Source organism: Mobula hypostoma, chromosome X2 (genome assembly GCF_963921235.1).
Source record: "Mobula hypostoma chromosome X2, sMobHyp1.1, whole genome shotgun sequence".
NCBI lineage: Eukaryota > Metazoa > Chordata > Chondrichthyes > Myliobatiformes > Myliobatidae > Mobula > Mobula hypostoma.
Genome location: NC_086129.1, coordinates 41,465,857 through 41,479,870, shown reverse-complemented (window position 1 = coordinate 41,479,870; position 14,014 = coordinate 41,465,857). Strand labels below are relative to the sequence as shown.

Below are 14,014 nucleotides of genomic sequence, written 5' to 3'. Positions count from 1 at the left end.
ACACTTTCGTTGGGCATTTTTGGTGAATTTAATATTACATCCACCAGCTTAAGCACTTTAATTAATACAAAAGAACACTCCAGACTCGCTGAATTTCAAGGCAAAAATTTAAATGAAATTAGACTTTTAGCACAAACAACAAGACTTGGAAATTCAATCCTGCAGAGCTGTTTCCTTTACTCTAACACACATGCAAAAGTCAAAATTTTCCCCAGAGTGGAATGTAGTTTGATTGTTTCCAGGCTGCACCATGCCACTTTGGAAGGCTGACTTAGCAGTTCCTGTCATGAATCATGGTTAATTCTTTTTGGCATCAAAGATACAAGCAAAACAGAACATAGAAGAATACAGCACAGGAACAGACCCTCTGGCCCACAATGTTGTGCCAAACTAAATAAATTAGTAATCAAATGGCCAACTAAACTAATCCCCTCTGGCTACATAATGTCCATAACTTCCATTTTCCTCACCTTCTTGTGCCTATCTAAACATCTCTTACAAGTATCTAATGTCTCTGCCTCTACCACCACCCCAGGCAGCACTTTCCAGCCACCCACCACTCTTGTGTAAAAACAATCTTGTCCTCACATCTCCTTTGATATTACCCCCTCTCACCTTAACTGCACGCCTTTCAATCCTGGGAAAAAGATACTGTCTGTCTACTCTACCTATGCCTCTCATAATCTCATAAATCTCTATTATATCTCCCCTCAGCCTCCATGGCTCCAGAGAAACGATGTCATATCCTCAGGATCTGATCATCAGACACAATCCCCCAACACCCACCCACCCCTGCTCCAAATACAGACCCTTGACTCATAATCACATTCATGGGCACCTAGCTCAGGGTACATCATCATCCAAAACTTTCCTCTCACCTTGCCCTATCAAAGATCTTCTGACATCGTTGGCCTCAGCCCCACTATAACTCCACAAAGTGGTCCCCGCCTCCAATTTCCCCTTGTGCACTCCACACTTACAGAAAGGCCAATTCTGAAGCGCCTAACACCTTGAGCACTTCTGAATTCTTAATGGTGAGTGCACAACCAAACCAACATTGGCTTCCCACGCTTCAAATGATTACTGCATCATCGTGGAAAATGAATTGCTATGCCTTCAACTTTACAATCCTCTTTGGGTAGGTAACACAGTAGATAATCCCTTTAACATGCAACAACATTCCATAAATTTGAAAAATTCACCGAGGAATGGTATCCAGAACCCTATAAAGAAGGAATATCTCTGTTTAGAATACCTAAAATAAATCTACAGGAATGCAGGGTTCTTACAGGAATAAATAGCCAATGAATAACGGACAATAAAAACAATCAACTTCTATGCCCTCTGGGAACTTATGGGTTTCTATATTTATCAAATTTGTTCTTTGAAGTGCATCACTTGTTGTAATGGAGTTAAATATAGCAGCCAAGCTACCAACAAGGTCTCACAAATGTGAACATAATGAGCACCTAAAGAAGAATGTTTCCCAAGGCTGTAGAAACCAGCTATATCATACCACTGCTCCCCTTCCTCCAAACAGTCTTCTTTAAATTATGCCATAGAATTTATATCATTTTAATCAGACAAACTCTAGGATTTAATTTCACTAAAATGGTAACAACTACACTCATGCAACCTATAGCATGAGTTCAATTTCTCAGCTTATCTTGGGGATACAATCTGCTGCTTCAAAAGTTGACAGTTGTACCAACTGTGCTAAGCAGTCAATAAAACAAACCCAGAGAGAGACCAATGTTTTATTCTCATTATCTCCAGTGCTGTGTAAAAGTCATGCACACTTCTGAACTGAAGATGAAGAGAAATCTCGGCTGGATCATAAATGGTGTCCAGTTACTTGTGCCAACAAGTGCATGTGGACAATGAGTACACAATTATGATTCTCTTCAAGGTAAATATTTTCCTTTAACATAAACAAAGACTATGAGAGCACAATGAGGAGTGGTAATCTAACCAAAGGAAAGAGAAACACAAAATGAAAACATCCATCAAATCAAGCCACAGCTTTAAGATTAAAATTAAAGGCTAGGAAGAGAGAAGCAAAGTTGAAAATAAAGTTGTTGCATTTTGTTAATTAAAAAATGGCATTTCCATTTCATCTTACGACAAAAGAGGAAACAACTTTGGCCTATCAAGTCTATGCTAGCTCATAAAGCATTCCCATTACCCCACTAATTTTCCCCGTTACCTATTCTTCCCCATATTCCTAACAACTCCCTCCATATCCTACCATTCACTTAAGGGCAATTTAGGGAAAATCAATCTACTAGCCCGCATATTTTTAAGATGTAGGAGAAAGCCAGAGCATCCAAAAGAAAGTGCAAGTTACACACAACACCAAAGATGAGGATTGAACCTAGGTTGCTAGACCTACAAAGCATATACATACCAGTTGGGTAGATTAAAAACAAAGACTATGTAACGTTTCCACAATGATAGGTTTTATGGTATTTGCCTGGGGAAGGCCAGAACACTTTTTAAAAATAAAAAACAAATCCTCTTCCCCAGTTTACAAGAATGAATAAAATCATTACTAAGGGAACATTTGGAAACATTACGATTATGAATTATTAAAATAATACTTTATTTTCAATTACCAGATATAGGATTGAGCTAAACTTTTACTATGAAGTACACTGCATAGTAGTTAAAGTTGAAATCCCTCAGATTCATCTGTTAATTTATTTCTGAATGCATAAAACGCAACAATCCAAACATAAACAAATAACAGGAAACTTACAAATGAAATTCACAGCTGAAATTAGGTAATGTATCCCTTCTAACTGTCTGTTTGACACCATTTTAAATGAGCAGCTCAGATCAGACTTACCTGCCTGCATCGTAGCAAGTGACTGGTCGTTCTAGAATTTAGCAATGCAGTCAAGACTTGCTTTAAAGAAATCTGCAGTTCCTTGCCTAGTGCCAGTCGCCATTCTGCAGGGTGTTGCTCCGTGCAATTTATGCATGTGTATGCCACACTTTCTGGAAGATTTGACAAGATTTCATACATCTCATCTGGATGAAGATAAAATCAATGGTAAAAATTATCATGCACAGCAAGACACCATACTGAATAGAATAGATTCTGTAAACTTTTCAAATCGATATATTGGGACATACACAAATGAAAAAAGACAATGCAGAGGATGCAGAACACTATTATCTCTACATGCTGCACTAAAAAAGGGCTTATTAGCTTTGACCTTCCTGGCAACTGAAATTAGCAGAATCCAACCAATCCAAAATACACGTGAAAATTAGCTGGATAATCAATCATGTCCCTTTAAATAGTACAACTTTTATAAGGCATGACTAATAACATGATCACAATAGGCTCCCAAACTTCAGCCTGAACATGGTGTCATCTGTCAATTATATAGTTTCATCATGGAACAACTCCTGATGTTTAAGTCGTCACTGACTCAAGGCTGCACCATTCCCCCTGCTGCTATATGAGCTTCTGATAATTTTCATCAACTCTACACAGGATGGGGGCAAGTAGGCCTATTCTATTATAAATGAAAATTAGGGAACAGTTGGTGGGAATGTGGGGGGGCGGAGAAAGAAGAAGAAAAATTATCAAAAAGCGAACAACTATTTGCTGCATTCATTCATTCATTATAAAGGCAGGGTTCATTCAGATTTAACTCTATCTATCTATCCTGACACCAAAATCATTATTCCCCAAGAAAAACAGTCAATTAACTATAAAGAAACAATCACAAAACAGCAAAGAACCTGGGTGAGGAAGTCTGAACCAATGCAGAAATCCATGCTGGAAAATGCCTAAAGTAACAAATGAGACATAACCAGGATTTGCCTTATTTTTAAAATATTCAGTTAACAGAATTTTTATTTAAAATGTATCAAGACATTAGCACCCCCCCCAAAAAAAACAAGTTGTGAGGAAATTATAAACGGCAACTTAATTTAAATGGTTGTTAATGTCAGAATTTGAAAGTCTAACAACTTACATGACAAGAAAGGGGTTTTGTGGTTAGGTAACAAAGAACGAAACAGAAAATCAAGAGGCTACTATTATACAATGAAGTTAGAAGGAATTCTAACATGAAAAACAATGTAGACTGTGCTCACATAAGAAAAAAAACATGAACTTGAGGGACTAGTTGCACAACATTTTATGCATTTATAATTTGTACTAAGAGCTCTAAAACAAATCAAACCTAAACCGAACAAAAACACATCAACCAACAATTGTATCTTCTTAGTATAAATTGTCAGTTTTCAACCAGGGGAAAAAAAATTCTTCACTTTAAAATACCTGACAAGCTTTCACACTTTGCATGAACCCAACGATCACACTTTCCACACTGCATCATCTTGCTCTCATAATCATCATCATCGTAGCACTTATCACACAGTGGGCAGAAGTTTCCTAAATATAAACAGCAATTAACATCAACACAGCGTGCATCCTTCCAGTATTCTTGACGGTCCTCACCAGCACTGACACATGCTTTGTTCAGTATTTTACAAAAATGGGTTCCAACATATTTAGATTTACACAATCTTATAAAGCATACATAATGGAATCTAATTGACCAGCTGCAATGTTATGCGATCAACCAATGACACACTTAGGAAAACAAAAATAGCTCCTTGCATGGATGTTCATGAACAAACAGAAGGGAATCACAAAACAAAAATCTCTCAAGTTAAATTTAATTAAGTCAGAACATTGCCTTATTCTTTCAGTGGAAAAGAATGGACTCGAGAATACTGTTATGCCTGTTTTATCCACCATGAATGATATTGGTTCCAGCTTACTCAAGCTAGTTTTCTGTTTAATAACTACTAGTTACAGCATACCACTTGGTGAATGTCATGTCCCTCATCAGTGATACAGTAATCAAACAATTTAGTCAGTGAAAATGACAATAATGACCAACTGATTTCAACTTTTATAAGGCAACAAGTGCATTCCTCAGTTGCTCACATGATTTAGACAATGAGCAGCTGTTGACACCAATCAAACTACAAAGCTCAAACTCTCAAGCTATCTTCCCATCCAAATGCATTTCCAATCAACTTACAATCTAATGCACAATAAAGTACAGAATGAGGCCCAGCCATGATTACCCTGGCATAGAATAGCCTGGCATCTCACTGGCTCCTTCCTAGGTGGGCAAGGATCAGAGGGACAACCCAAGACCTGAAAATAATCCAAGTAATGAATCAAAACCATGAAAAGAACGGGAAGAGTTAGCATCTACTTGCTACACCAGTTTCAAAACTACTCAAGTTATTTATGTGACTTGCGGAACTTCCTCCCAGATCTCATTAGCTGGATCCTCTTCACTTCTAGACAGGCACTTAAAGGTTGAGGAGTTTGAGCAGACCTCCAAACTACCAATAGTCTCTGAATTCCCACTTAGATATAATTGTAACTTCAGCAGTTTTCTTGTCTCTATGTAGCTTTTAATGAGATTTTTTAAAAAAGCAATCAGATGCAAGTTTCTGTAACGCACAAAACATTTACAGAGAAAGCTAAAGTAATTTTGTAAAGTGTAACACCCTCTAACAATCCCATCAAATACTTAAAAAGTATTGGTGTCAACATGCCCAAGGCTCCTGACCTTAGCAATCACATTTTCTTAATACATGAAAGAGGGTGCAGTTGTAACATAAATAAAAACCATGCCCTCAGCCAACACTTGCGTACCATTTGTTGACTTAAAGGGCCTTTCACTCAAGAAGAGAATTTTCCACAACGGGACAAATCACTACGCTGATGCATTTCAACTAATTTGCTGTGAGCAAAGCTTTATTAGAAACCTCCAAATCATTGTTTGAAAATTACTTTACTTCAACTGCTGTACGACCAGTACCCAGGAACGGTAACCTTGGTGAATATAACAAATATGCATGCTTACCTTTATCAAAAAGCTTCTCGCATTCATGACATAAAGAAAAATCATGTGACCACTGTGCATCCCAGCCTTTCCCTGGCGTTGTAGCTCCACAACTCTTGCACCTTACACATTTGGTGCATATCTACAGAGAAGATCTTTATTAGAAACCATTAAAGCAGAAAATGACCAGAAGCAAGCACAGCATCACCCATCTGATAGTAGAGAGAAAAATGATTGCATTTAAAGGATAAATAATCTGCTCTGATATAGAAAGTAACTAAAATGGCAGCCACCTTTCACATTCTGACCAGTTTGCTGTGTATTTTCAGTATTTGCTACTTCAGTTCAGATTTTTGCATTTTTCTTTTTATAGCCTTTTAATAAATCATGAACACATAACTATCTAGAACTTTAAGCCAAAACTGAGGGGTTATCAATTTTTCTTCCCATGCCTAATCATGCAAGCAATGCAAGAAATCACTTCAGAGTTCAACTCTGATCCTCAAACTCTATGGCATTTCAAGTGAGGCAAAACATGCACTTATCGAGTTCTTAACTTGCTCAATGAAAGCTGCAGCAATACTAATAAACTAACAAATAAACTCTTCTCAGGCTTCCAGCCGGGCACAGGTATCGAGACCTGTGCCTGGCTGGAAGTCAGAGAAGAGTTTATTCATCATTACATGCCAGAAAAGCACTAGATTCTTTTTCTAATAAACTAAGTTAGTTCATCCTCCAATTTTTACATGACTTCAGTAAAAAATTTTATTGACTAGCTTGGTAGCTCGCCCTACGGAAAGTGGTTGCTATTCAGATGCACATTACATGAACACACCAATGTGCTACTTCACCATGCCCTTGGTTAATTTTGTCCTATGTAGGGAACAGAACCTTACTGACAATTGCAAAAAGAAACCTGGCCTCAACTTGCCGATGCACAGATAAAGAGAAAGAAGATTGGTACAATGATAAATCTGCTGGCAATGAAGAAAAGAAAGCAGTATCTTTATCCACAGGCAACAGAAATAGAAATATGTACAAAACCAAAGCAGGGGATTTTATATGCATGATTTGGAAGAGTCAAATCAATGCTGTTTGAAGTACTAAACAGAGTTCAATGAAATGCTCCTCACCAAGAGCCTGAGTTGATCCTGCCATATGTATTCAGAATGAATGACATTAATATATTCAAATAATAAGACTTACTTGATTACAGTTTCTTGATGTCTCAAACATTCATCTTATCTATGTATACTCCAGAATAAAACAGAGGCAAGTTACAGACATTGATCGTGTGGATAGTCAGAGGCTTTTCCCCAGGGCCGAAATGGCTAATATGAAAGGGAACAGTTTTAAGGTGCTTGGAAGAAGGTACAGAGGAGATGTCAGGGTTAAGGTTTTTTTTTAAAAAACGCAGAGAGTGGGGAGTGTGTGGAATGGGCTGCTGGCGATGGTGGTGGAGGTGGATATGTAGAAAACCTACAGCACAATACAGGCCCTTCAGCCCACAATACTGTGTTGAACATGTACTTACTTTAGAAATTACCTAAGTTTACCCATAGCCCTCTATTTTTCTAAGCTCCATGTATCTATCCAAGAGTCTTTTAAAAGACCCTATCGTATCCAATGGATACAATAAATATGATACAATAGGGTCTTTTAAGAGACTGTTGGATAGGTACATGGAGCTTAGAAAAATAGAGGGCTACAGGTAACCCCAGGTAATTACTAAAGTAAGTACATGTTTGGCACAGCATTGTGGGCTGAAGGGCCTGTTTTGTGCTGTAGGTTTTCTATGTCCCCACTAAGAAATTAAATGGAGATAAAGTAGTCAAAACTTTTGCACGAATTAACAAATCTTACCCAGACTTTCTTTTTCTTAGTTGGTTTTGTTGGATAGTTTGGTCCCAGGCACTCTGGGTGATAGCTGTTTCGACACTTGCCACACTCAAGAAGCTGCTGCGTGAAAAGAAATGTCTTAAGTTCTCCCTAGAATTAACCATGAGAAGGTCAAAACAAACTAAAACATCCTAACTGGAAGTTGTGTGGGCAAGCACCAGAGCTCTTTAGAAAATGAACCAAGCAATGAAGGAGCATAGAAAATCATAAGGAAGTCTAATTAAACTATTTTTATCTGAAAAACTCAAAGGTGCTGTATAGATAGTATATTATTGCAGTTGACTATGATGAATCTGGATAAACTCATGCTGTTTAATCAGATTGATGCACTATAACACTCAATTTATTGATTTCAACTGGGCCTTTTTGAAAAAATTGTGCAGTGAAGCACTTTCCCAGGCAGACAAAAAAAATCCCAGTGTTCTGATTTTTCTAAATCTAATGTTCATAGCACGTGCTCAAATGTAATTCATTTTCCTGATTCACCATTACATACTGCATTAATGTACTATCTTGGACAGGTTGCATTTGAATCTGATGGGACCAATATTCTTGCAGGCAGGTTTGCTAGAGCTGTTGGGAGTGGTTTAAACTAATATGGCAGGGGGATGGGACCAGTATGATAGAGCCGAGGATGAGCCAGCAGGTTTAATAGTAGATGATGTCATACGTAATGTGAACTCAAGGAAGGACAAGCCAGTGATTGGGAACATCTGCAGACAAAGCAAAGAGTTAAGTTGTATTACAGAGGTAAAATTCATAAGGGCGAAGAATGCAGGACTGAAGGTGCTGTATTTAAATGCATGTAGCATTCGGAATAAGGTGGACAAACTCGTGGCACAATTAGAGATTGGTTGGTATGACGTTGTGGGCATCACTGAATCGTGGCTGAAAGAAGGTCATAGTTGGAAGTTTAACATCGAAGGACATACTTTGTATCGAAAGTCTAGGCCAGAAGGCATAGACGGTAGTGTGGCTTTGTTGGTAAGAGATGGAATTACATCTTTAGAAAGAAGTGACATAGGGTCAGAGAATGTTGAATCTTTGTGGGTGGAATTAAGAAATTGCAAAGGTAAAAATAATCATTATGGAAATCATATATAGGCCTCCAAATAGTAGCCAAGATGCGGAGTTCAGATTATAAAGGGAGCTGGAAAGGGCATGTAATAAGGATAATGTCGCAATTGTATTAGGGGACTTCAATATGCAAGGAGATTGGGATAATCAGGTCGGTGTCAGATTGCAGGAGAGGGAATTTGTTGAAGGCCTTTGAAGTGGCTTTTCAGAGCAGCTTGCACTTGAGCCTACTAGGAGAAAGGCTATCTTATATTGAGTGTTGTGTAATAACCCAGATTTTATTAGGGATTCATACTGCATTTGAGAGGGAGAATCATAAGTCACATGTATCAGTATCACAATGGAATAAAGGGAATTACAGAAGAACGAGAGGGGAGCCTGCCCAGGTGGATTGGAGGGGGATACTGGCGGGGATGATAGCAGAACAAAGGTGGCTGAAATTTGTGGTTATAGTTTACAAGGCACAGGATAGATACGTCCCACAGAAGTTCTCAAATGGCAAGGCTAGGCAACCGTGGTTGACAAGGGAAGTTAAGGCATAAAAGCCAAAGAAAGGGCATAAAAGCCAAAGAAAGGGCATATAAGGTAACAAAAGTGAGTGGGAAGTTGGATGATTGGGAAACTTTTAAAATCCAACAAAAGGCAACCAAAAAAAGCTATAAGAAGGAAAAGATGAAATATGGGGGCAAGCTAGCCAATAATATAAAATAGGATACTAAAAGGTTTTTTTCAGTTATATAAAGAGTAAAAGGGAGGTCAGAGTTGATATTGGACCACTGGAAAATGATACTAGCAAGGTAGTAATGGGGGACAAAGAAATGGCAGATGAACTTATTAAGTACTTTGTTTCAGTCTTTACTGTAGAAGATACTAGCTATGTGCCAGAGGTCCGTGAGTGTCAGGGAGCAGAAGGGTGTGCCATTGCAATTACAAAGGAAAAACTGCTAGGGAAACTCAAAGGTCTTAAGGTGAATAAGTAACCTGGACCAGATGGACTACATCCCAGAGCCCTGAGAGAAGTTGCTGAAGAGATAGCGGATGCATCAGTCACGGTCTTCCAGAAATTATAGGCCAGTTAGCCTAACCTCAGTGGTTGGGAAAGTGTTGGAATATATTATTAAGGATGAGGTTTCGGGGTACTTTGGAGACTAATGATAAAATAAGTCAAAGTCCGCATGATTTCTGTGAAGGGAAATCTTGCCTGACAAATCTGTTAGAGTTCTTCAAGGAAGTAACAAGCAGGATGGACAAAGGAGAGGCAGTGGATGTCATTTACTTGGATTTTCAAAAAGGCGTTTGATAAGGTGCCTTACATGAGGCTGCTTAACAAGATAAAATCCCATGGCATTACAGGAAAGATACTAGCATGGATAAAGGAATGGCTGATGGCAAGAGGCAGCAAGTGGGAATAAAGGAGTCTTTTCTGGTTGGCTGCCAGTGACTAGTGGTGTTCCTCAGGGGTCAGTATTGGGACCTCTACTTTTCACATTGTTTGTCAATGATTTAGGTAGTGGAATTGGTGGCTTTGTGGCAAAGTTTGCGGATGATATGAAGATAGGTGGAGTGGTAGGAAGAACTGAGGAAGCAATGCGATTGCAGCAGAACTTGGATAAATTGGAAGAATGGACAAAAAATGTGGCAGATGGAATACAGTGTTGGGAAATGTATGATAATGCATTTTGGCAAAAGGAACAATAGTGCAAACTATTATCTAAATAGGAAGAAAATTCAAACATCAGAGGTGCAAAGGGACTTGGGAGTCCTCGTGCAAGACTCCCAGAAGGTTAATTCACAGGTTGAGTCTGTAGTAAAGAAGGCAAATGGTATTCATTTCAAGGGAACAGAATACAAAAACAAGGAGACAGTGCTGACGCTTAATTAGACATTGGTCAGGCCGCACTTGGAGTATTGTCAATGGTTTTGGGCCCTTTATCTCAGAAAGGATGTATTGTCAATGGAGAGGTTCGAGACGAGGTTCACAAGGATGATTCCAGGAATGAAGGGGTTAACAGATGAAGAGTGTTTGCCAGCTTTGGGCCTGCACTCACTGGAATGTAGAAGAATGCGTGGGGATCTCATTGAAACCTACTGAATGTTCAAATGACTAGATAAGGTGGATATGGAGAGGATGTTTCCTCTGGTGGGGGTTTCCAGAACTAGAGGGCACAGCCTCAAAATTGAGGGGCAACCTTTTAGAACAGAAGTAAGGAGGATTTTTTTTTAGCCAAGGAGTGGTGAATCTGTGGAATGCTCTGCCACAGATTGCAGTGGAGCCCAAGTCCGTGGCTATATTCAAAGCAGAAGTTGATAGTTTCCTGATTGGTTGAGGCATCAAGGTATGGTGACAGGGCAGGTGTGTGGAATTGAACGGGATCTGCGATCAGCCATGATGAAATGGCGAGCGGACGCAATGGGTTGAATGGCCTAATTCTGCTCTTATGTCCTATTGTCTTATCTCTACAACACCAATGTATTTTACAGATGAAAATAGGAGAAAATACATATATTTTTCAAATGCCAAGTATTCACCAAAATAAATGACACTAGAAGAAACCAATGGAATTTTCTGTTTGGGGGAAGAGCAGAAGGGCTTGAGAAGGCAAGATAGCCACATAAATTTGAGGTTAGATTAAGGCTTAATTTCTGATTAGTGTTTCATTTTAAAAATATTAAGAGTACTCTTTATGACACATTTACTCCATTCTTAAAGTTACTGTAATGAACATGAAGGAGGAAGGGAAAGAATTAAAAATCCAAATCCTATTGGTATGAATACAACAGGATATACCAATCAAGCTTGTTCTTGTGGGCAATTCTAAGTAATGAATTAAGGCCAGGCCGACATTTTGCACTACACTAACCACAATGACTCATCTGAATTTTTCAAATGTAGCTTATTATCTGATACCATTACCTTTGAGGATTTATTTTGTCGGCAACAAACGTGGCAGAATTTGCAGCGCCGACAACACCAGTTCTCCCACTGCTCCTCCAGGGGGCGCTCATTCTCCTCCAGGCAGAAAAGGTGAAAGGGTTCACAGCAAACCTGACAGTAAATAAACTGCAAAGGAATTGAAACGGAGAATAAATCAGCAAAGAGCACCCCTGAAGCAAAATAATACTTGCATCGATACAGCACTCTTCGCAGTGACACATTATTTGTAATCATCACATACCACATCATTATTTGTAATAGACCTGGTAAAACAGCTGATGGCTTACTGTTTAAAAAGGTTGAAAATTCACACACAGCAAGTTCCCTCAAACAATAATGAGATTACAAACAAACAATCTATTTTATTGATAATGACAGAGATAAATGTCAGCCAGGGAACTGCACCACAAATCTTTTGCAAAATACTTTACACTCACTTAATTATAAACAGGACATCATTTTAACATCCACAACAGTGACTCCTGATAGTATAGCACTCCCTCAAGTACTGTATTGGCATGTTTGCTAAAGTTCTAAATCAAAATCCATGGAGGATTTTCAGATCATGATGTATTCACCCAAGGTGAACACATCACCACTGTGCAACAGCTAGGATTTCATATTCAGTATTACTGGAAGCTCCACAGTGGACATTCAGGTGTGCAAACCATTATAAAGTCCACTGTGAAGTTTACAAATGATAATCATCAAGACGTCTATTCTCTCATGCGATTAACATGTCAAATGTCACAGAGCATTAAACAGAACTAGATGAGTATATGTTAGGTTAAGAGAAATCAACTACTTCAGTGGTTTCTCACTAACATTCCAATCCCCAGGAAGTTTAAATATTATTTTCTGAAATCTTGCATTCAAACTTAGTAAGCTGTAGAGATTCCTCTAAAACTCAATTTTGAGGTATGCTCTCTCAAACAGTTTTACTTCTCTCAATGCACTAGGTAATATCTGATATCAAATCCAGAATGACATACAATTAAATAACTGTAAGCAGGAAACCATACCTCAACTTGTCCGCTGCTGGCGCAAAGGAAGCACACCACCCTGGGAGTGATGGGTACAGAAGTCAGGATGCTAAGTCCACCCATTTCCCACACATTTTCCACATCACAGTCTTCCTACAAAGAGTCAGTAGATTTACATCAGAAAACAGCAAAGTTCAATTATTCTCTGTGGATCAAATTCAATTAAAACTTTGCAAATATTGCCACAAGTACTGGAAGGTTAGGTTGCAAAGTAACCAGGAATAGGTAGCTTACTGGTTTCATAATTAGCTTGATGGTAGGAAGCAAGAGAGTAATGGTTGAAGGTTGTTTCTCAGATGGTCCACTGGCCTGTCACAGAGGGTGATGCTAAGACCTTTGTTGTTCATTATTTATCCAAAATATCTGGATATACATGTAACAAAGTGTGATTAGTAAGTTTGCCGAATGATACCAAAATGGTGGTATCGTGGACCGTGAAGATGGTTACCAAAAATTACAGGGGGATATTGATCAGTTAGGTAAATGGTTCGAGGATAGTACTAAGTGTTGCATTTTGGGAAGTCAAACTGGGGTAGAACCGATACAGTGAACAGTTGGACCCTCAGGAATGCTGTGGAACGGAGAGACCTAGTACAAGTACAAAGGCGGCTGAAAGCAGCATCACAGGTAGACAAGGTTGTAAAGAAGGCATGTGGCATACTGGCCTTCATCTCAGGACACTGAGTACAAGAGCTACGACATTATGGTGCAGTTGTACAAGACGTTGGTGAGAATGCACTTGGAGTATCTGTACAGTTTTGGTTGTCAAGTTACAGTAAAGGAGGAGGGGTATGCTTCATGGTCAACAATGCTTGGTGCGACCCCCAGAATGTGCATACTCTCTGTTCCCCAGACCTAAAATACCTGCTGCTGCTGTGTAGACCCTATTGGCTGCCTAGGGAGTTCACGGCTGTTATCATCACAGCTGTGTACATTCCGCCACAGGCTGATACTGACCTCACTCTCAAGGAACCCTACGAGACCATCAACTCACTGGAGACTGCACACTCAGAAGCTGCCTTCATCATCACCGGTGACTTTAATCGAGCGCCACTGATGAAAGTCTCTCCGAAGTTTTGTCAGCACATCCAGATGAGCACTCGTGGAGATTAAGATACTTGACCACTGTTACACTCCCTTCCGCAACGCTTACAAAGCTCTCCTTCGCC

The 14,014-nt window shown here is 39.1% G+C and overlaps 1 protein-coding gene across 4 annotated transcripts in view; it reads right to left on the bottom strand.

Annotated features, from left to right (window-relative positions):
• The window catches only part of kmt2a (lysine (K)-specific methyltransferase 2A), a 194,021-nt gene that overhangs the window by 82,126 nt on the left and 97,881 nt on the right, over positions 1-14,014 (bottom strand). For all 4 annotated transcript variants that reach the window (XR_010016608.1, XM_063038155.1, XM_063038156.1 and 1 more), the window contains exons 10-15: positions 12,825-12,938; positions 11,782-11,928; positions 7,755-7,850; positions 5,913-6,033; positions 4,301-4,414; positions 2,849-3,033 (exon numbers count right to left, since the gene is read on the bottom strand). Coding sequence is in view for 3 of the 4 variants with exons in the window: in XM_063038155.1 (XP_062894225.1) it covers positions 2,849-3,033; positions 4,301-4,414; positions 5,913-6,033; positions 7,755-7,850; positions 11,782-11,928; positions 12,825-12,938 (777 nt within the window). In the remaining variant the exon portion in view is untranslated. The remainder of the gene's footprint in view (positions 1-2,848; positions 3,034-4,300; positions 4,415-5,912; positions 6,034-7,754; positions 7,851-11,781; positions 11,929-12,824; positions 12,939-14,014) is intronic.